This window comes from Eucyclogobius newberryi, unplaced genomic scaffold, assembly GCF_026437365.1.
Source record: "Eucyclogobius newberryi isolate DKJ021-1_F unplaced genomic scaffold, fEucNew1.0.hap1 SCAF_4, whole genome shotgun sequence".
Taxonomy (NCBI): Eukaryota; Metazoa; Chordata; class Actinopteri; order Gobiiformes; family Gobiidae; genus Eucyclogobius; species Eucyclogobius newberryi.
The window spans coordinates 31,081,404-31,104,988 of record NW_027316056.1 but is presented as its reverse complement, the minus strand read 5'-3'; the positions used below and the strand labels follow the sequence as shown (position 1 = coordinate 31,104,988).

The 23,585-nt window shown below is 42.4% G+C and overlaps 1 protein-coding gene across 1 annotated transcript in view; it reads left to right on the top strand.

The window, feature by feature from the left end:
• nr3c2 (nuclear receptor subfamily 3, group C, member 2) overlaps positions 1-23,290 on the top strand; it is a 140,501-nt gene extending 117,211 nt beyond the window's left edge. Inside the window, exons 7-9 of the mRNA XM_072462326.1 lie at positions 2,759-2,889; positions 19,524-19,681; positions 21,950-23,290. Coding sequence (XP_072318427.1) covers positions 2,759-2,889; positions 19,524-19,681; positions 21,950-22,105 — 445 coding nt within the window. The 3' untranslated portion in view covers positions 22,106-23,290. The remainder of the gene's footprint in view (positions 1-2,758; positions 2,890-19,523; positions 19,682-21,949) is intronic.
• Positions 23,291-23,585: the final 295 nt, after the last annotated feature.

Below are 23,585 nucleotides of genomic sequence, written 5' to 3'. Positions count from 1 at the left end.
GCATAGTCAAACATCATTTTAGTAAACCTTTATTTTTATTGAGAGTATAAGCGTTTTATTTTATTTTTTAAGTTATGTTTTATTATTATTATACTTATGTGCCTAATTTCCCCAAAATATAGGTTATCTTATCTTATCTTAACACAAGTGTATCAAAAATACTTTTCCTAAAATCAAAAAGCGAAAATGCAAAGAAAAAAAGCGTCGTTTTTTTTGTCGCTGCTAAAAGTGCAGTGAATTCCCCAGGTATCCATCACTCGCTTCTATCGTTGGAGCTTTACACCTGAGATACGTTGGGGTTGAACCGTTTTTTGGTGCATTATTGTCCAGCGGAACGTGAGATTTAAGAAACATTTGTCGCGCTGTCGTTAGCGTCTATGCTAACTCGACGCGACCGTAAACGAAGCTAAACACATACGCGCTCTGAGGCTCTGACTTTTTGATTGCGTGTGTTGTTCTAGGGGTGACAGGTCTAGAATAGTTTTGCGCTCTGCCTGGCACTGAAATGTCATGATCAAACCGTTTTTTGGTGCATCCAGCGTAACGTTAGAGTGAAGAAACATTTACCGCGCTGTTGTTAGCAGCTATGCTAACTTGACACGTCAGCAAACTAAGCTAAACACATCCGCGCTCTGAGTTTTTCATTGCGCTAGCCACCAAACATTGCAAACAAACTCTCCCATGGAAAATGCATTATGGTACAATACCGACCTTTAGATTGAAGATGTTCAGTTTGCAAACACTGGAAGGATCCGCTGCCATTGTGTCTACAGGCAACGCACTATTACCTCTCAGCAACAACAACAAAACCATCTTGTGGCTGTAATTGCGGGCCATGACATTACATTTCACGGACAGAAACATTTACGTAGCTGCGGCGTGTGCGTCCGCACGGCACGCTCGGGTGCAACGCCGCGACCTCTCCCACGTCATTGCGCGCCGCTCGCCTTTAACGACGGCGAATGTAAATGTCAGAGTCATTTATGTCGGTGGGAAACGGCGGCCGTAGTGAGCCGGGGCACATCTGCGGAGCATATTTTTGACTTCCTGTTGTTGTGCTCGTTTGGGGAAACTCGCACGTGCTTGAGATTGTCTGCAGTTTTAGCCGATGGAAAATGACACTGCACCTTTAAGTACTCAAAAAAACGTTGTATGGATATTGCAATGTCTTAACTTTACATAAGGCACGAGATACAATATTCTCTTCACTTGTTTTAGAATTCACAAAAGGAATGAGTACAAAGTGCCAGAGGAGATACTGTGCATTTGGTCAGCCTGAATAATACACTTTCAGTCCGAATAACGAGAACTGCAGCTTTTTTTTTATTTTTTTTGAGGGACTAGTTCTTCGCTCGTAGTTGGGGTAGTTTGAGGTTGGCGTGGAAGTGGTGCATTCGTGCAGTAGCACCGTGATATGCTGCTACCGCTCTGCAATCTGGAGGGAGTTGGTATTCTGCTCTCAGCCTCAGACGAGCAGCATCCTCCTCTGCACTTTGAGAAAATATAGTCCCTCCACTTCTTCCTCCTCCACCACCACCACCACCAGCACCAGCACCACCAGCACCAGCACCAGCACCAGCACCAGCACCAGCACCAGCACCAGCACCACCACCAGCAGCAGCAGCAGCAGCAGCAAAAGCAGCAGTGGATTGAGCCAGTGTTACAGGAACATAGGCGTAGCATTCAGATTGAGGGATGGAAAACAGAGAAGAGCAGGTTTAGCTTTTATTTCTTATTCATTTATTAAATGTATTTATAAATTTATTTGATACATTTATTTTTTCAATTATTTTTTCTTATTTATTTTTCTTATTATCATTTTATTTTTCTAATATTTTTTTCTTATTTTTTTTCTTATTCATTCAGTGAGTGGATCAGAAAAGATGAGTAAACCACATGAGACTGCTAATGGCGTCTCTTTGTCACCCATTGAGTACTACGATAGCTTAAAATGCTGCAATGCTAATTTGTCATCCAATACATAAGCTTTTAATGCTAATAATATAATATTGATGCAAGCTATTATTATTAACATTTAAATTTGTCCTCGAGTCAATCAAACGCTAATCAAAGAGCAAAAAGACAACAGAAGACTATATCTGAGGCCTTTTCTCATGTGGAAAACTCCTGGATGACTTAGGGAGGATTCCAACTCCTTTACATACATCGCTCTTGAGATTTTTGTAACATTTTTTTTTTTATTGGACAGCAATTTTTACTCGTGCGAGGGAGCAGGGAAAGACATTCAGGAACGGCATTACCTACATCACCATACGTGTCACACACAATGCAATTTTTTAAAATTGTCTTATTTTATAAAATTTTTGATTCTCTGCTAAGGAAAAGGCATGATACCAATCACGACACCATCATGATAGACTTTACTGTACTATTACTATTTACTACAAATATATGCTTTATTCTAGTTCTGATTCAAATCAAGAAGACCAAAAGCCAAATTGTGTCCTATTTATGCTATTTTATTTCCGTCAACACTAGTTTGAGCACTATTTGGGTTCATATTCTTTTGACAGCTTTAGCACCTGTTACTTTTCCACTGTAGAATCTTGTTTTACATCATCACAATCCATGTTTATTCCATCAAACTCAATAGTCCTTCCTCCTTCACACATCGCATCACCTTTCATTACGGGCTCAATACAAATCTAATCTGGCTCGTCAGGGAATGGAACGTGTCGAATTAAAAGCGAGTGTCGGTCTGACATGTTGTTGTTGTTGTTGTTGTTGTCGTCGTCAGGGAGCGCATGCAGCAGTCGGCCATGTACGACCTGTGCTTGGGCATGAGGCAGGTGAGCCAGGAGTTCGTGCGGCTGCAGCTCACGTTCGATGAGTTCCTCTCCATGAAGGTGCTACTGCTGCTCAGCACAGGTAAGAGGCGTGTGGCAGTGCATCTCCTACACACACACAGCAACAAACAAACGCACACGCACACGCAAACGCACACGCAAAAACAAACACAAACACGCACACACACAGCAACAAACGCAAACGCACACGCAAACGCACACGCAAAAACAAACACGCACACGCACAGCAACAAAAACAAACACAAACACGCACAGCAACAAAAACAAACACAAACACGCACAGCAACAAACACAAACGCAAACGCACACGCAAACGCACACGCACACAGCAACAAACAGAAACACGCACACGCACACAGCAACAAACACAAACACGCACAGCAACAAACACAAACGCACACGCAAACGCACACAGCAACAAACACAAACACGCACACGCACACAGCAACAAACACAAACACGCACACGCACACAGCAACAAACACAAACACGCACATGCACACAGCAACAAACACGCACACGCACACAGCAACAAACACAAACACGCACAGCAACAAAAACAAACACAAACACGCACAGCAACAAACACAAACGCACACGCAAACGCACACGCACACAGCAACAAACAGAAACACGCACACAGCAACAAACACAAACACGCACAGCAACAAACACAAACGCACACGCAAACGCAAACGCACACAGCAACAAACACAAACACGCACACAGCAACAAACACAAACACGCACAGCAACAAACACAAACACACACGCAAACGCACACAGCAACAAACACAAACACGCACACAGCAACAAACACAAACACGCACAGCAACAAACACAAACGCACACACAAATGCACACGCACACAGCAACAAACACAAACACGCACACGCACACAGCAACAAACACGCACAGCAACAACAACAAACACAAACACGCACACAGCAACAACAAACACGCACACAGCAACAAACACAAACACGCACACAGCAACAAAAACAAACACGCACACGCACAGCAACAAAAACAAACACAAACACGCACACGCACAGCAACAAAAACAAACGCGCACGCACGCACAGCAACAAAAACAAACGCGCACACACACATGCGCACACACGCACGCACAGCAACAAAAACAATCGCACGCGCACACGCACGCGCACGCGCACGCACACACGCACACACTGCTGTTTACTGAACAACACAGTCTCATCGCTGAAACCTGCCTTCAAGCGTCGACGCCGTAATCGAAGCTTTTATGAAGTCATTAATCCTGAAATTTGATGGTGATTTTGGAGGTAAATTCGAGTGGGTTTAAAGTGGCTGCGTGAGGCCCGGGCGTGAGCTGAATATTTCATCGACTTATGACCGCGGGGTTAAAAGATGCGCCGACGTTAACAAACTTTCTGTAGTGTAGCTTCTCTGGTGGAGGCGGCTGTCATCTCAGCGTCGCCGTGGAGATGCTCCGCAGTACGGTGTTAAACGTGTACGTCACACTGGAGCACGTGTTTTCAGTGTCATCATGAAAAACATCACGATTTGATGATTATTCACGGTTATCCAAACAGTGACATTTTTCATTTTCTAACGTTACTTTTCCTCAAGTTCGTAACTTTCTGGAAGACACAATAAAGTTAAATATGACATAAAACAGCCAGATCAAAAATGCTATTTACATTTAGTTTGAATATCCACTTAATTTCGCTTCTAAACCCGTCACAATCATTATTATTTTGCTTCTTATATCTTCTTATAATGTGACCTGAATAATCACGATCGATTAGCCAAATTATCTTGACGCCCTTACACTGGAAACAAGCTAGTGACGCCTCAAGACCAAGTTACAGGTCAGATCTGTGGAGAGGCGGGCCACTCACAGTAGGAGGTGTAATTATGGCGAACTCTGCACCAGAAAAGTGACAGTGAACCGCGTATTGCACCTGTAAAACTGACATCTTTGAGGGGAAAAGAGTTGTGTTGTCTCGATTTGGACACGAAGCAATGAGCTCAGGACTTTTCAACAGTTTCAACACAAAGTAATAGTATTTTCTTTATGTTTCCATGTGTTCTTATGCTCCTGCTGATCAAGCTTAAGATCATTCTGAAAGTATATAGTTTCCTTTGATTTGCTTTGTTTGATTCTTGCTCAATTCTATTATTTTTTTATATTTCTGATAACCGTGCTTATAACAGACTCAAATATTTACTAATACACTGCAAGGATGGAGATTATATACATTTCAATTTTGTGTGTGTGCATTTTGTTTCTCTTTTTAATATGCATTGTCCCTTTATCAAATGAAATAAACACATTTGATTGAACAAAAGTAAGATTATTTTTAGATAGTGAGAGATTAAAATAATGAATCTGCTCATATCTTATAATATTGTTACATTATTAAATGAAGTGCTAATAAATAAAACCCTCATATTTCATATTATCTGACTGCAGACTGTGCTTTTATTCAAACAGAAAACTTAAACTGACAGAAATGACTAACCCTAACAGTTTCCAGTGCTTCATCAGTTCAGTTTGACATGAACGACTATTTCCCAAATTAACAGCACAATTCACACATATTCACAAATCAAATAATAATCATTTCTATATTTACAACCCATACACCGGGCGTTCGCCTCCTGTCACCCGCGGGGAGTGTATCTTTTGTCCGCACGCGGCACAGTCACTCCCACGTTACGACAGCTCGAACACGGCCGCGCGGCAGATAAGGCGTCCTCGTCCTCGTCCATTGAGCACCTGAGCGGCGATGGCAGCCGCTGAAAAGCCCTGCATCTCGCTCGCTTTCCTCCCGCTCGCACACTCCGAGCAGTTTGGCTTGGGAGTGCGCACTTTCCTGGCAAGTGCGGCCGCTCCTTCCTTATTCCTTTCTATTTTTCTTCTTCCTTTTTCCTTTTTCTTTAAGCCTCTCGCGGCTCATTCTGGGTAATCCGTTAACATGCAGATCAAGAGCGGAAACCCCCCCTGCCAGTGATAAACACCCACTTGTTGACTCTCCATGAGTTTCCACTTGGATCGGGACAGGGGACAGGGGTGGGGTCGGGGACAGGGGTGGGGTCGGGACAGGGGACAGGGGTGGGGTCGGGACAGGGGTGGGGTCGGGACAGGGGACAGCGGTGGGGTCGGGACAGGGGATAGCGGTGGGGTCGGGACAGGGGACATGGATGGGGTCGGGACAGGGGTGGGGTCGGGACAGGGGACATGGATGGGGTCGGGACAGGGGACAGGGGTGGGGTCGGGACAGGGGACATGGATGGGGTCGGGACAGGGGTGTGGTAGGGACAGGGGACATGGGTGGGGTCGGGAGAGGGGACATGGGTGGGGTCGGGACAGGGGACATGGGTGGGGTCGGGACAGGGGACATGGGTGGGGTCGGGACAGGGGACATGGATGGGGTCGGGACAGGGGTGGGGTAGGGACAGGGGACATGGGTGGGGTCGGGAGAGGGGACATGGGTGGGGTCGGGACAGGGGACATGGGTGGGGTGGGGTCGGGACAGGGGTGGGGTCGGGACAGGGGTCGGGACAGGGGACAGGGGTGGGGTCGGGACAGGGGTGGGGTCGGGACAGGGGTGGGGTCGGGACAGGGGTGGGGTTGGGACAGGAGACAGGGGTGGGGTTGGGACAGGGGACATGGGTCGGGAGAGGGGACTCTCTTGTGTCTAATGCATAATTATCACATATTTAACTTGACAAATGCATGACAGGCGAGGTTAATTTGACTTAATATCAGTTATATTAAAGATTTTTCAAAATAATCGTTCCAAACTTTACGGTCTGGTTGGACATACATTCTGTCCACTTCCTTATGTTTTTTTTGTTGCTAGAAACAAATACTGATTAAGCTAGAGAAACGGACATTTCTGTTTGTTAGTGTCCCAATGCCAATGCTAATACTAATATGAATAAGGAATAAGTTAAGTAGTCTTTACAACAATCAGGTAGTCTTTACATTCATTTTTTATTATTTGTTTATTTTTACGTTTTATGTTTGATAAAAGTTAGCATTAGCTTTGAGACAAGTGAGCTAGCAAGCGCAACAATGTGCTCAGTGGCTTTATTTACCTTTCTAATCTAATCTAATCTAATGTGATGTAATCTAATCAGAATTCAAAATGTACTTTGTTCCAGAGGGAAATTTCCCTTGGACAAATATATGAGCACACTTTTGTTTAGTTGCATCTTTATACAGTCAGATGTGTCAGCTCTACTTCCTGGACTAGTCTCCATAGTAATCATAGTAATCATAGTAATAAAACAGTCGATTTAGTGTTTGGTTCCACTTTAAATCCCTTAAAACAACAATCTCGTTTTTGGGATTAAATCTTTCTGAAGCCATTTTAAAAAACAACAACTTCACTATTGTTTTTTTTATGCTGACAGAGAAGATGTTGAGCATTGTGCCAGTTTTTGTTTCACGTGCATAGGCCCATGTAACTAGAGCAGGTCAATCTGACAGTAAAACAGCTAATTCTGACCCGTCTCAGCTCAGGGGACGTATTATGCTTTATTAACCTTGAACCTTCACCATTATCTTAAGTTTGGATTCATTTCTGCTCCTTTGAGGAATCCTGTTTCGTCTTGCTGAACAATTCCTGTTTTCACCTACCCCCTTCTCCCACCCACATCCTTATACTCAGTTGCGATCATCTGTAAATGACTCGTGGGTGATACAAGCCGAGTTCTAAAACGTCACGTAGCCACTTTTCAAAAATAAAACACATAAATGACAATCTGCTGCTTGCTACGCTGAACTGTCGCGATGAAGAGGCGGAGCTTATCCGTTCTGCAGTTTTGAACAGGAAGTCAATGGAAGCCGTTTGAGATCAATACTGCGACGATGAACGACAATCTACTTATGTCAATGCAAAGTGCCTGGACAAAAGCCCGATACGTCTCCTTTAAACGACGGGGACTGGTCTGGGGCCAAACTGCGCGGCTCCTGATCCACTGCTACTGCGGGAAGTTGTCAACGCGCCTCTTCCCACACACCGCGCTGTCACTCACATGTTCAGTCGTCTCAAAACGAAGACGCTGCGAGGACATTTGCGTCATTGTCCCTGGCGAACCACACCCACAAACCTCTGTTATTAACCCGTAAACCCGGCGGACGAGCGGCGTTTAGGCGGCGAGAAACAGGTGACGAGTTATTTGAAGAGAGAAGCGTGCTGGCCAGACTTCAGTCTCTTTGAACTGGCACAGCGGCGGTGCCAATCAGTGGAAATATGCATTGGCGCGCTAGTCTTTTTTTTTTTTTTTGTTTTTAAGTCACCAACTCTTTGAAAGTGGTATGTTAGTGCTGGACGCCTTGGCAAATGGCAGCCGACGCGAAAAGTTTGACACCCACCAACTAATGGAATTTGACTGCGAGCATGTGTGACTCGGTGCGCTTATCAAATCGGTGCGAGGTTTTGACAAGGCGTCTTTCACATGCAGTTTGATATTTCGTGACTGTTTGGGAGCGTTTCAGCCGCTAACGCCCACTCGTGGCGGGTTCGACGCGGTGGACGGCTTTTACGTTATGTTACAGGAGCTGCTGGGATGGATCCAGGAGCGCAGAAAAAGATGTAGACTTGAGGTTTATGAGCTTAATGTTTCGCGGTAAACAGCAAAACGGGCTGAAAAGCCGTTTGCGATTAGACTACATTTGTCCAGGATCGTTTGTCGGCTTTAGGGCCCGACTTGACCCCGGGGGGAGGCATGACCTGACTGTTATTAACGATTTTTTAACATGATCCTCTTCTCGTGCGTGTGGTGTCCGTAGTTACTTTAATACTCGCCCCATAGTTAAAGCTACAACGTTAAACTGTAGCATTCTAGTCCGTTTCACCACCGATTCATGACAACCAGTGCAAAAAACATCTCCCTTAATCCAGTTTGAAACATTCTCTGAAAGATAAAAGCGAGAAAACGAGAGTTGTTCCTGCGTAAAGTGATTAGTGAAGCTGCAACTTCTTCAGCCACAGTAAACACAACACACTACACTTCCTGTGTTTGTCTCGCATCTAAACGAGAAGTGCAACGCTCTGATCGTTTTGAACACTTTGTTGTCTGAAAGTGAGAGTCGCTTTACTCTGGACAGGAAACCGCTGATGCTAGGTGCGCTATAGCTCTGTTAGCTCACAACGTTTGGCTCTGTACTTTACGCTACAGAGGGATAATACGATTTAAATACTTATACGATGTGTTTGTGGTCTGCACTTTTTGTCTCTGGTTGATTGAAGACTCTAAAATGCTGCTGTGTGGACCGGGCTTGAATCAGGTGATTGTCATGGCGACCTTGGCTTCACTTTGAGCGTTTGAGACCTCCGTGACTTCCATGTATTAGCGCGCCACCCAAAACAGGGCAGTGGTTCTCAGACTTTTCACAGCAAGTGTCACCAAAGAAAATATTTGGCTTTCCGAGTACCACCAGATCTAAACCAAGCCCATAACGGGACTATTCCAGGTCTAAACTAGGGCTGAACCACGTAGCCAAGACGCTAAGTCCAAAAAGTGGATAAAACTGACTCTAAAGGAAGCATTTATTACAACTGCAGGTCCTCACGTACCACCAGGAGGAGCTAGAGTACACACCACAGTCTGAGAAACACTTTTACACATATGTTGCATGAATAAAAGACGCAGAATTGTACAATGATGACGTTTTTAATGGTTCTACCGGCCAACATCGCATTTTTACAGCTGACGCGGTAATGAAGGGCAGAGAGAGGGCATTTATGTGAATCGCTTCAGAGGGAAAATACTATCTTTCCCCGGTTGAATTTACTCTACAACTTCCTTTTATCCCTGAACACATTTCCCCCAGCACGCGCACTACGCTGCAGCAGCATATGGAGGCGCCGGCGTGCTCTCCGTCCCTGGAATAAACCGCGGTTGTTGACTCATCCTGCGCACGGGGGAGCCGCTCGGATCTGCGGCTACGGGGACGCGCCGACTACAGAGCAAGATTCCCAGGGAACCCCGAGGGAGGGCAGCGATTTAAGGCGAGGAATCAGACCGGCGCTGACAGGGACTAAGAAAGGAGACAGGTGCATAGCTATAGGGAGAGAAAGAGAGCGCCGGGGCCGAGGGGCGGAAGAGCCGGGGCCTTCTGCTGCTCTGGAGTGCGCCCAGAGAGCCCCGCTGTACTTAATAAAGGCCAGCGAAGAGCGCGGCAACCCTCCAAGACCTGCTATAAACTCAACTTCCTTCAAAGCCCGGCTGGGGAGAGGGGGATGGAGGAAGGAGAGGAGGGAAGTGAGCGAGGGAAGTGAGCGAGGAAGCTGAGGCGCGCCACTGCGAGACCTATAGCCAGAAGGCAGTTTTGATTAAGAATGGTCCAAGATATGTAAAGACAGGGCTCAATGTGTGGAGAAGTAATTGGACCGTTGTTTTTTTGTCAATTCAAAATGTATATACCATTTTCGATGTCACAAGAGGGTATTTAAACACATTTTAGGATTGATTCAAATGTAGTAGTAGCAGGCTTTTAGATAGGGTTTGAAAACACTCCGTCCGAATAATTTTGTCCGGGGGTACGGGGGTACTAGGCGAAAAAACGAGTAGCTTCGGCATTCTCCGGACCACGGCTCAGCAGCCAATCAGAGCCAAGCACACAAATTCTGTCGACCAATAGGCGCGCAGCATGCACATTTTCACTTGTAAACAGTAAACTGTCATGGCGGACTATTGTCAAATGCTTCTCGGCCCGATTTAATATAATATTCCCTTTTTTTCTAAGATTTATGAATAAAATGGCCATCCCTGCACTCAAAAATGCCCGTCCACATTGTAAAATACCCCGTCCACATTTTAAAATACCCCGTCCAAAATAGACGGGTCTCTTATCTAAAAGTCTGGGCAGTAGTAGTAGATCGGATATTGTCCTCGTAAGAAAACTGGATGACGTACAGTGTAAATGACATCCAACGTCTAAAGCAATGAAAGAAAAGGCAGGACCAGAAACCAGTGGCGTGCGGTGACTTTTATGGATGGGGACGCAGACCATTATTAAGTGGAAAAGTGAAAGCGTATCCTGAGCTAACCTCTCATGCCTTAAAGTGCTGGATGGATAAATAGGCAGATTTCATCGAACAATTCACTGCACAAATTAGCGTTTTATGTTTTTAAATGATTCTGACTAACGTCTAATCATTGGAAACATGAACCGAGACTTGTCTCTAAAAGATCGTTTTTAAGTCGGTTTGTTGAAACTTGGCGCTGCTGTTGCTTCGTCTCCTCTGCACGTGCTCAGTTTGGGCAGAACCTGCAAACGTCCCTGATTCCCACGGGTTTCTTCAGCGTGGTTTGAGCTCAGATCCATGGGTTTGAGGCCGTGTGGTCCTCAGAGCATGTGCAGAGCTCCAATATGAGCTGATGTCTACTCTGGTTCTAAAAGTGTCCAGAAACAATGAGTAAGACCTTAGCAACACATTCAAAAGTTGGATTAATAGTTTATAGTCTGTCCTGCTCAGACCAGATGAGTAGAATCCCAAAAATGTTTACATTAAATAAAATGTTGAAGTTTATTTGCCCAAATTACCCGATGAATAAACAACTGTGTGTCATGTTCTTATTAGATATAAGAACATATAATAATAGTCGGTTCTTTATGAATCTCACTGTGGTCCTCATATTGATCCAAGCCATTCTAGAACTCTAAAAATCTGCAATGATAGTATGGGCATTAATATTTGACTATATTATCATTATATCGTCTCATATTTTGTAATTTATGCCTCTGTAAATGTATATGTAGCAGCATTTTAGCAGTAATTGTAATATGCATGTCGTTATTGACCAGAAATGCTAATGATATAAACCCAAATAGATCATTAAGCAGGATTATTTTGTGTCAAACATCAGCTCTTACAACAATTACAATTTCTACTGTGCAATGTGTACAGATCATTCAACGTCGTCAGTTTGTTCATTTCGAAGTTTAACGTAAAACTATGTTAATGCAACACTTCACGGTGGATATGTTCTGGATGTCCGTACAAAAAGGGCCCGTGTGTGTTCAGAAGCCCCACTTTGTGCTCACATTGTTAACACCAGCTGCCCGACGTTACAATCCTGCACCGTAGAATTGGGAAATTGCCTTTTTAAGCGATTCACGATAAAGACACCCTCTGGAGGCGATTCCCCTCCCAACCCGTCTGTTTCCTCTGTGATGCTGTGAGATGAGTCTGGTCCAAGCACGAGATAAGGACTCCGCGGTCGCACAAATGTTTACAGAGGGATTGCCGGGACTTGTCAGTTGGACTACACCAAACTGTCTGACCACAGTGCGCCTCTGCTGGAGAGAACACCAGAGAGGAAAGGAAAACACTCGGAAGCGGAGGAAAAGATCAGGCGCAATCAGGGGTTCTAGTGGGAACAAATTACCAGCAGCGAACAGAGTAAGACGTACCGTATTTCCCGCTCTATAAGGCGCACTTAAAAGCCTTTAATTTTCTCAAAAAACTCCAGTGCAACTTATATATGGATTAATTCTGGTTGTACTTACTGACCTCGGAGCAATTTTGTGTGGTACACGTTTTGTTTCGCTTAATGCGCCTTATATTCCAGTGCGCCTTATATATGAAAAATGATAATAGACCATTCGTTGACGCGCGCCTTATATTCCAGTGCGCCTTATATATGAAAAATGATAATAAACCATTCAATGACAATGATAATAGACCATTCGTTGACATGCGCCTTATATTCCAGTGCGCCTTATAGTGCGGAAAATACGGTACGTTAAATTTAGATTGTTTAAAGCTGTCCTGAAGAGAAGAGCAGACCAGAGTGATTTTAAAATGTTAAAACCAGGCAGATAATGTTGTTTGGGGGTCTTTTTTTTAATTCATTATTTGGATTAGGTGTCTGCTACAAGTTGATAAAGCATTTTTAGCGCTTGACAAAACAAAGGAGTGCAGAACGTGATGAGTCTTAAAGGCGCAGGACGTCACAAGATCGCGACGAAAACAATAACGACACCAGGGGGCGATAACGGCGCAATCAACGTTTACCTTTTTATAGCAGCGTCTTTATATTTTCCAGGATTGTAATCGCAGCTAAACGCTCCGGTTCAAAAGCTCCGTACCTGCGGCCACATCCACTAGAGAGCAATTACTCTGATATAAATGCCCTATTTCAGCCGGGGCCGAGGTAACGCCCTAAACGCCATGTGGCGGCCTAATGGGCGCTATGTGGGTCAGTGGGAGAAAAACAAAAGATCAAACCAGGGCGGCCGGGTTTAGCACATTCTCCTCATGTCGGCCGCGAGCCAAAGTGAGGAATCCATGCCGGCGTTTAGCTCGAGAACATGTGAGTGTACCGGGAGTGTTCCGTACATTAGAGCTGACAGAAGGTCATCGTGCGGACGTCATGCGAACGAACTCAACCGCAATGATGTCACTCTGTAAAGTGCAGCTTCTCAGTCCGATGTCGTCTTTCTTCTGCTTGTTCTAGTGGAGTCAAAATGAAATCCAGCGTGAATCATTCCGTTCAGCGTGCTTTTAATCCAAACGTATGCATGAAGTGATTTGACGTTTATATTCTTCCTCTTTTTTGTGACAGCTGAGACTACAATTTATGGGTTTCAGCATTTTGTGGGCATTATTCAAAAGGCAGAGAATTTAGAACATGCAGCGTTCGGTGCTCATGCTGTCGATCACTTTTTGGTGCGCTCTGGAGACAACACCCTGTATTTTTATTCTATATCTGTTACTAGCATTTGCCCTCAAAAGAATTGTATTGAAAAAAAAAAAATGCATAAGTTTAATTGCTATACAAAAAACTGGCATCAGAGCTAAAGGCTAGCTAACTTTATAACACCAAGTATCTAGTGACATTAAAGGTGAGGAGAGCAGGTTAGTGACATAAATATAATTAAATAAACATCTTTTATAGTTAATTTTGGCATTAGCTTCATTAGCTGTGTGTGAAGCATCAGCCGAGGGATCAAGTCTAAGCAGCGAGCAGAGATAGAGAATTTCCAGAGAATTTTCCCAAAAATTTAATATTTTGTTATTGTACGATGATAGTTTATTAGTTAGTCTGAAACCCAGAGATATTATGAACACATGTCGCTTTAGAACCACTACTACTATTACCTCTGCATCAACAGCATCACAAGTAATCAGTGTCATCCCTCATTCGTCCAGGAGTGGTCATCAAAATCTATTTAATTCAGTCAAATGTATTCCACTTATAATATGATCAAAAGATGGGTTTCAAAAAGAAGTCGTAGAAAGCTAAAAACAATGGCTGGTTTGGTTATAAAAATAATAATAATTCTTTGCTTTGAAGGGAATTTGAGCCCATTTTCAGGATTGTTTTTCATGAAGGATACAACTTTTTAAAATGGTCTAAAGCAGGGATCCTTATGTGCCGATGAGGAGGAAGAGAGCATGAAGAAGGTAAATAAAGCAGGGGGCCCAAAGGAGTGCTGGGATTTGTAGGGATCTATTTTGATTAAAGTTTGTCAGTAGTTGCAAAAGAGACCAACGCGTTCCCCTAAAAGTACATAAAAAAAAAGACAATTTAACCATAAATCTCCATAATCTTTGTGTTTCATAATTAGGTTTGGCCTCACGACGCTAATACTTTTTATTTACTTTTATATACTTGGGCCGCTAAAGCAGGGGCGTCACGCTGCGGTTGAAAGGGAACTTTGACGCTTTTGAAAGTATTAACAGATAAACTAACTGCAGTGCAGGTCCAGATGGTCTAGAGGTCAGATTTCTTAAAACTGAAGCTCATGTTTTAATGTTTCCACTGATCTCTTTAATTTGTCTCTAAAAAACATCTGAAGTGCTTTTCATTAGCAGTATAATACCAAAATTAATTTAAGATTTTATCCCCTTTTTAGTCTCGTTTTTAGTCTAGATTCTCCACCACTGCGTTGCTAAAATTTACAACTGATTTATTTACTCCTTTTGATCAAAAATCCATTTGTTGGATCCATATTTCTGGACCATTATTTGCTTCTTGACAAACTTTATACAAGTTCAGATAAAAATCAGTTTTATGGTTTAACTCGTATCTTCACAATAGATCTCAATATGTTGTCACTCATGGTTCTCAGTTTGACAAATGTATAATTTATAAAAGGAGTACCTCAAGGTTCCACTCTTGGCCCCCTTTTATTCTCCATTTTTACAATTTGTATAATTAAGTTATTTCAAACAGTTTGATAAATATCTAGGTCATTTATAGCTCTAACTCTGACCTCTCTTTCGTACCAATGGGTCCATGATGCATAAAGCTGACTATCAAATATCCTGGACTTTGGCCTGAGCCTGAACTTAATTTGAAACCATATAAAGATTATATGATTAAAATGCAATTCTAAGCCTTCTTTTCCAGGCTTCTAACTGTTTCACTCAAGAAGTCAGAAAAATAATCATTATCAACTCTTTGTAGATTTATTCTGAAACGTTCATATCAAACTCACATTGTATTTTATTTGAAAAACTTGATTGGTTAAAACGCAACAGACAGAAACTGCATTGGATTCACTTTAAGCATATTTGTTTTGTCCACAGTATCTCAAACTATTTCTAACTCCAGTAACCTCAACATATGGCGTGGACGGCCGATTAGTTCTGCCACGTATTAATCATAAAACGCACCTATTGCTCACCTGCAGCCGCATGCGGATCGTCCCCACGTTTCCCTGTGTCTAAGCGCATTGATCTATCATAATATAGTTCCCTCAGTGTACGGGACAAAATGAAGACGGAGAAAGACAGTTCGAGCTGACGCAGAAGAGACTGAAATCTACGGGAGACGAGAGATGCGATGCGATCTTTCGTGCTAATAAACAAACGCACGTGTGTGTTGTATCAGTCCACACGGGGGCGTGGCATGTGCACTTCCACCTCAAATCGCCTTTAAGTTTTATTAGTTTTCATACCTTAAACCCCTTAAAAGCTTATGCTTCGAGTTTAGATTAGCTCTCTACATTCCAATACTGCTGAAACATGATCTGCTGTGATGATTCTATATGTATTTCGTTTATGGACAGTGCCAGGAAGTGACTCGCGCATCCACATGGACTTTGAACGTAAACAGGCTTTGACGCCGCGGTGTGAACACACGTTCAGACTTTTTTTGCGGGCCAGATTAAACCTATGGAGAGGCCGGATTCGGCCCGCGGGCCGTATCTTTGACTCCCCTGGGCTAAAGCCTATACTGTAGGTCAGACATTGGTTATAAATATATATATGTAAATGAAAGCAATGTAGAATCTATGATTGACTCTGTTTTCTAACACAATCGGTTTAGAATTCTGTTGAACACATTTTCAAACATTTTCAACACATCAATAAAACAGGACTTCCATGTGAGGCCCAACAGTGAACACTAAACCAAACGCTCTGCTTATCAGGGAATACGGACATCATTTCCCCGTCAGTCATCGAGGAGCTGTTTTTTAATGAAGACAGTTTATCAACCAAGATTTTTGTGTGACTTTGGGGCGTGTTGAGTTTTGCTGGAGGAGAATTCTCAGTCTGTACTTTCTTGGTGCCGGCGATGCTTTTGGAAGAGTGAGGTGTTTCTCAATGTAACTCAATGTCACCGAGAGCCTTGGAACGCTGCCACTCGGGTTTGGCCGGGAACACGTCTCAGTGAATATCCATTGTAAACATAACTTATGGTTATTGTGAGATAGAACTACACAGACTATCATTAAATGTCAATTGAGGATGTTAGTTCTTTTGAAAACGATGATTTGATTGTTGCTGTGACTTTGACCCGTCTTTCTACTCGTCTGTCACTAGCATTGAGCTAATTATCGGGCTCTAGCCAGTGACTCAGCTCCACACACATAAATATTGTGAAAGTACATGATGTAGTCGAGTATCGTATTATCTGCAAACGTACTCTGGCCTCGGCCTTGGTTGTATTTGGATTAACAAAGTACATTTAGCCATTAGTGAAATTAGCTTGTTTTAAGTTTAAAATTGGACTTACAGTTCTGAGTACAGGCTTAAAGTTTGTCCTTGATTTATGAGATGATTTCTACCAAGGCGAGCGATGCAGCAAAACAGTTATTTCAGGCATTCATTTTTAGATTTTAGGACAAAACTAGGACTAAAAGTGCAATACGTAAAACTGTTGAAATAATTATACGGGTAACACTAGTGCAGGGAGATGGGAAATATAGTTTGTGTCATGATATTTAAAGAAGAATATTAGTAATCGCGATGTAATTGACGCTAGACTAAGTACATGTGGCATCTGAAATATTTGTATTAACTTGAATTGAGTTGATAAGTTGTGGTTCCAACAATATTGTGTTTTTAGGACAGATTTAGTGTTAATGGTCCTAGCGTTATGAAGTGTACGCATAATTATATATCAAGAACGATATTTCCCATGCTTGTTCTTCATAGGGGTGTCACAATATCAGATTTTAATGTTACGATTATTGTGACAAAAAACACCACGATTTAACGATTATTCACAATTATTGCTGAGACTGTGACTAAACAACAGTTAAATCTTCCATTTTCCTTCATTTCCATTGTTGAACATGTTACTATTCCTCTAGTTTGTGACCAGCTTTACAACATTTAACTGAATAAATAAAGTTACATGTGACAGATTAAACAAGTTATTTACATTTAGGTATAGTTTTTGGACGCTAGCTTGAACTAAAATGAAGACTTAATTTTGCTTCTAAAATGGTCACGATAATTGTTTTCTGGTTCTTACTATATACTATATTGTGGCCCTGAATAATCACAATTATCGATTAACCTAATTATCGCGACATCCCTGACTTTATAGTAACTTTAAATAGTCTTTGTAAAACATGAACAAAGACTTAATTCATAATGTTGAGAATGATTCAGGCTTAGTTACTACTTAAGCAATGCTACAAACTCCAAACCTCTTATTTAAGTAGTTACTAAGACTTAACATTTATTCTGTTATGAATTAAGTCTCTGCAACGGTCTCATTTTGACACGATGAGCTGTTTTTACAATATATCTGTACAGGGAAGAAAAAAACAAAAAACTTTGCTATGTCCGTGCGGGGGTTCCATACCAAACAAATGACAATGTTTCACACGGTACGCCGCGTCTTTACAGTACGAACCACATCTTAACATCATTAATTGTGGCAAGTTAATGATCAATACATGAGTGATATGTTTTTACATGGCCTTTGTCTTTACTTTGTCTCAATCTGTCCAAAATACGATGTTCATAGCACTTAAAATGCAGGCGAAACAAAAATGTCGACTTGTAGTTGACATGACATTTCCAAGTCTTTGAGCAGACGGAGCTTTTGTCGATTGTTTTCCCCGGTTCTGTTGATGTTTTAGAGATAATATTTAATCAGAGCCATTGGTCTGTCTCTAATTGCCACTCAAAATGGCAAACGTGCCTGTAATGAGTGGCTAAATAAGCATTAACGGCCCAAATGTCCCAAAGAGGCTGCCGTGTGGGAGTGGGAACAGAATTGACTGAGCACCTTTAATTAGCCCTGACACGGTTCTACATTTGTACATTGGAGTGAAAAAAACAACATATCCGTTTTTTAACTGTGTTGGATAATTAACTGCAAATCTTGTTTACTAAATTTGCAAAAAAATGTCTATTTATCTTTTAGGTTTAGGTTTTATTATGTCCCGTGTTTTAATCCAAGTCATTTATTGCAACACATTCTGAAAAAGGCGTGGGATTCACAAGCTTTTGCAGGTTTTTTAATATTTTGTCTGACTTTTCTGACATATTATGTTTTTTCCAGGTACTAGTACTATTTAACTACAACTAAAACGGTTTAGTAATAGAAACAGTTCCATTGACTTCCTGTTCACACCTGAGCTCTTCATAGTGACATTTTACTGTAACAAGCAGTGGATTTTCATTGTGGGCGGGGCTAGGGGGTAGGGGAAAACAAGTGCATGCGAGCCTCAGTTGCAGGACAGGATACAGATTACTCAAACATGCAGGAATTAGTCAAAATACATAAACTAGTGACGCGGAAACACGGTTGTAACGCTCATTTAAGTTTGTTTTTTAAGTATTATGTCCCGTTTAAAGGTGCAATATGTAACTTTTCTGGAGGTAGATTAAAAAAAAAAAAAAAATAGCCGCCTCCTCTTAATTTAACTTTCGCTCACATCATTGCAGCTACATCTTTACCATTTTAGTCTCCGCTAGCATTTTATAGCCATAGATCAGTTTTAGATCGGAGCTAATTGTGAACGCTAACGCCCAGAGATGCATTAACACTGACGATAAACGCTCTGCAGAGGCTAAAAACGCAAATAATGACTGACAACTGCGGTGAGAAGTGGCAGCAGAAGTTACAGCTGTGACTTTTAATACCCTTAAACAGTTTCACAACTTTTATAAATGTCAAAATGTTAAGTATATCGTGACGTCGGGGTTGGACGAGACACAATTCCCACAAGACGAGATCGGATCAACCAGAACCAGACAAGACGAGACGTTGACATGATTCATCGATTAAAATGCAGTGTGGTTGACAATTGTGGCCTAGCACTTTTTCATTGGAATTGATTGTGTATGTTTGCTGTAATTGTAGCGCTCTTTTCGTCTCGAGTCAAAGACGGGGACAAGACGAGAAGCTCTCACTGGAAAGAGTCTTTTGAGCTCTTCTTGACTAAAACGACAGCTGTTTTCATGGCAGTTGTTGTGTGTGTTTTGTGTGCGCGCAGTTCCCAAAGAGGGTCTCAAGAACCAGGCGGCGTTTGAGGAGATGAGGGTCAACTACATCAAGGAGCTGCGGCGGTCGGTGGGAAAAGCAACCAACAACTCGGGTCAAACCTGGCAGCGCTTCTTCCAGCTCACCAAGCTCCTGGACGCTATGCACGATGTAAGTCACAGTCCTGATGTAACCCTGGTTCTCTGAAGCATCTGCATTCTACGCTTAGATGGAGGGCGTGTACAGCGGGGTTTGGATTGATTGTAAAGTTATGGAAAAGACGGTCTAAATCCAAAGTCTTGTTTAAAGTAGAGTAAAGTAGAGAGAGGAAATACTTGCCGCGTCCCAAAGTTGGATATAATGACGTATGTTGGCATAAATTGACTAAGAAAGATATTCACTGATTTTAAATAAAACTGATTCCGACAGCAGCCACAAATAATTGAAGAAGAGACTTTCAGTATGGATACAAAGTAATTTCTTTCCTCAATTTCTCCATGAAGAATATACACACCGTTTCATCCAGCATACTTTACAAAGACGTTTCTCCTCCATTAAACATGGGCAGATTGACCAATCAGAGAAACACACGGTCCATGTCTAAACAAACATGCCTGTTTACGAGTTAAATAAAAGAAAAACAGTACAGATTTCTGCATAATCAACAAGGGAAGCGCTCAACTGTAAATCTGTGGTGAAGGACTATCTGGTCAAGCAACTCATGTGTATATGGCCCATAGGAACCAATTAAAAGACATTTTATTAATACTCTCTAATCATGTCAGCCTAGAATAATAAATAAAATATAAATTTGCCTGCAAGCTTGGCCTGGGACTAGTTCCATCCCGCTTTCAAAATCCAAGCATTTGAACATGAGGTCATTTGATAATGGATTTATTTAGCCTTGTATCACTGCTGCGGTTGGAAAGGAGGATTACAACAGCCCAAATGTGTCGCAGAGGGAAAGGTCACCCCAGAACCAATGGTGAGTGGAGTGGGATGGCTGCCAGATTAAAGTTTATTGAACCTGTGTTTCCGCGGCGACTGCAGCGCGTGGACTAGCTCGATGCGCTGCTCCTAATGCAATGGCCGTGGCATTGAAAGGTCACACAGATTAATGGCTTAGGTTCACTGACCCCTTTGGCTGAGTGAATGAGGTTAGAGCTGACACATGAGCCGGACGGAAACCAGTGCTGCCCCCCTCTGGTCAGGAGGAGACATTTTAACGAACTAGCAGTTTGTCGAGACGCATTTAAAAGAAACGTGCTGTTTTTAAGTACTTGGTATTGAATAATGACACAAGCAGATCCTCATTTTACATGTTGTTCATTGTAAACCGTAATATTCAGCTAAATGGATTTGGAGTAGAAACGGGTCCATTGACTTTGTGTGGAAAACTGCAGAACTGCACCGCTTATTAGTTTAGTTATTATTAGTTCCATTTCTGTAAAAATAGATAACTCTTTTATGCTCTTACTTGGTCTGCTTAAATTGCCCTTCTTAAAGGATAAGTAGTTTTATAATAACATACATACAGATAAGATCTATTTATTATGTAAGTATGAGATAAATTATGTTAAAAGGAGAAGTAAAGAGAAGGTGCGCTATGTGATATGGAAATGGCGTTTTTATTTTATTACTCTTTCTTTATATGGACTGTATTTTTGTCATGTGATGAAGTCAAATGTGTTTTGCCCAGTACAAATATACTGTAAAAGCAGCTCTTCAGGTGAAAAACAGACCACTTTGTACTTCCTGTATCTAATTAGCATTTTATCCTTTGCAAAGCAGGAAGTATACCATTAGCATGAGAGAGTTGAGAAAAGTGCTCATAAAACACTTGACAAGGAATAACTAGGATGCTCTGAAAACATTCTGGTGGTTCACATTTCACTTACCTAAAGACTTAAATACTCAAATAAATACGGTACTTTTTGGGCTGTTAGGCTGAGACTAATACCTCAGTGAATATGAGTTGTATTGTAATAAAACACACAGCATTTTGAAGCTTAACATACAGAGAACACGCCCTACTGTCCCCTCCGTCGTTGAGGACTCTGTGTGAGCTGATTTACCTGCGTCTGTGTCACATCTGGTTCATCTGCTCCTGAGCTCGTACTTAGTGAGTGAGTCTTACGTTGTAACATGAGATATTTACACAGAAATATGTTCCACAGTAATGATGCAGGGGTCAGGTCTGGCCAGATTGTAATAAAATACACAGGGTTTTGAAGCTTAAAATAAAGTGACCACAGACGTCTTCTTCTACTACAGTGTGTCAAATGTACAAGTTGTGGCTTAAAGTCCGAAAAGCACAGTAGTTCTGTTTGTCACATCATTTCAGACAGTGAAAATCAGGTACAGCACCTTAACTTTCAATTAGGACATCTCGTTCCAGAAGCGTGTGTCTGACATGGCTGTGTGTCTGCTCTCTTGCAGCTGGTGGGGAACCTGCTGGACTTCTGTTTCTACACGTTCCGCGAGTCGCAGTCGCTGAAGGTGGAGTTTCCCGAGATGTTGGTGGAGATCATCAGTGACCAGATACCAAAGGTGGAGTCGGGCCTCACGCACACCATCTACTTCCACAAGAAGTGACCGGGACGAACTCACGGAGAGGAACTGGAGCGGACGAGGAACCAGAGGCACAGCAGAGTGTCAGAAAGACGGGGGCGGAGGTGACGGATCGGACCGCCCACCGACTCCGCCCACCTTGCCCCGCCGGATTTGTCTGGGTCTCGGGACTAGACTCAAAAGCGACGAGGCCCCGAGAAGAGAACGTTTAGGCCCCAACGCGGAGCATTCTGATACGACAAGAGAGGAAGAGCGCTGAGAAGGACATGGGACAAACCCTGACACGGCCCCACCCACCCCACTGCCCACCCCACTGCCCACCCCACCCCCCACACCTTCTGCCCCAAAGAGGATGACAGTATTTTCTATGGAGTAAAGCCATACATCTCTTAGGACGCGCTAGACACAGTCACTAAAAACACTTAAACACACAAATGAAGGGAAGTCCACTCGTTTGTCTGATAATGCACAGATGCACTCCGCAGGGCTGCGTCCATTTTCACACGCTTTCATTTTAAAGACGAACCATTGGACGATCAACATTTTTGGAAATATGCGTTTTGTGTTCATTTTCCTGGTTGAAATATATAAGCCTAATTCAATCAAAAGTAGTCGGATGATGAAATGAAGCGCTGTTATTGTGGACGTAGCCTTGGTCACCTGTAGACGTGTGCTTTTGCAAATATTAACTGTGGCTTATGCAGTCTTTTACTATGAACAGCACTATGAAAACAGATGCCAATACGTAGATTTAGCTTTGCAAGGAGATTCTAGACATTTAAGGCGAATGGTCTTTTATATTCCAAGGGCTATATCCAAGCGTCATCGTTATTACTAGGGATTATCATTGCATTCTGACTAGCTTAATTCGCTTCTAATGCAACCATTATCAACATCCGCGTGCTTGTTTTGAAAAAATGTTTAGTGAAACAATCAAAAATGAATATGCAAAAACGATCCAAAGCGTAGACAAAAAGAAAGCTAGCACGCAAAGCTAACCATGTCATAGTGTACACTTTTATTTTGGCATTAAATCTAAAAAAGTGATTGAAAGGCCGTTTTAAGGAGGATTTGACTGAGTGTTCTCGGTCATTTCTGTCGTTAGCATTAGCCAAGCAAAAAACAGCTCTTTGTGAAGCTACATACTCTTCCCAGAAATAATAAAACGTTATATATAAAAGGTGTATCGCAAAGGTTTTTTTTTTTTAATCTTAAAAAAACAAAACCAGTATAATTTAAGGTGCTTTCTTCTACCAAGCCAGGCAAAACATGTACAGTAACTTCAGTAAAGTAGGCTAGCTGCAGCGCTAAGCTAACGGTACACGCGACAAACAGGCGGGCGTGTACAGGTATTAACCACTCGCTCTATTTAGCTGTTGTACAGAACTCGTTTGGAGGTACAATGATTGAGAGGAATCTTTGGTTTACTATTCGGGCCAACTATTTGAAAAATAGGCCAACAGATTGGACATGATATTAGCTTGTTTGCGGTGTTAGCGCCTCG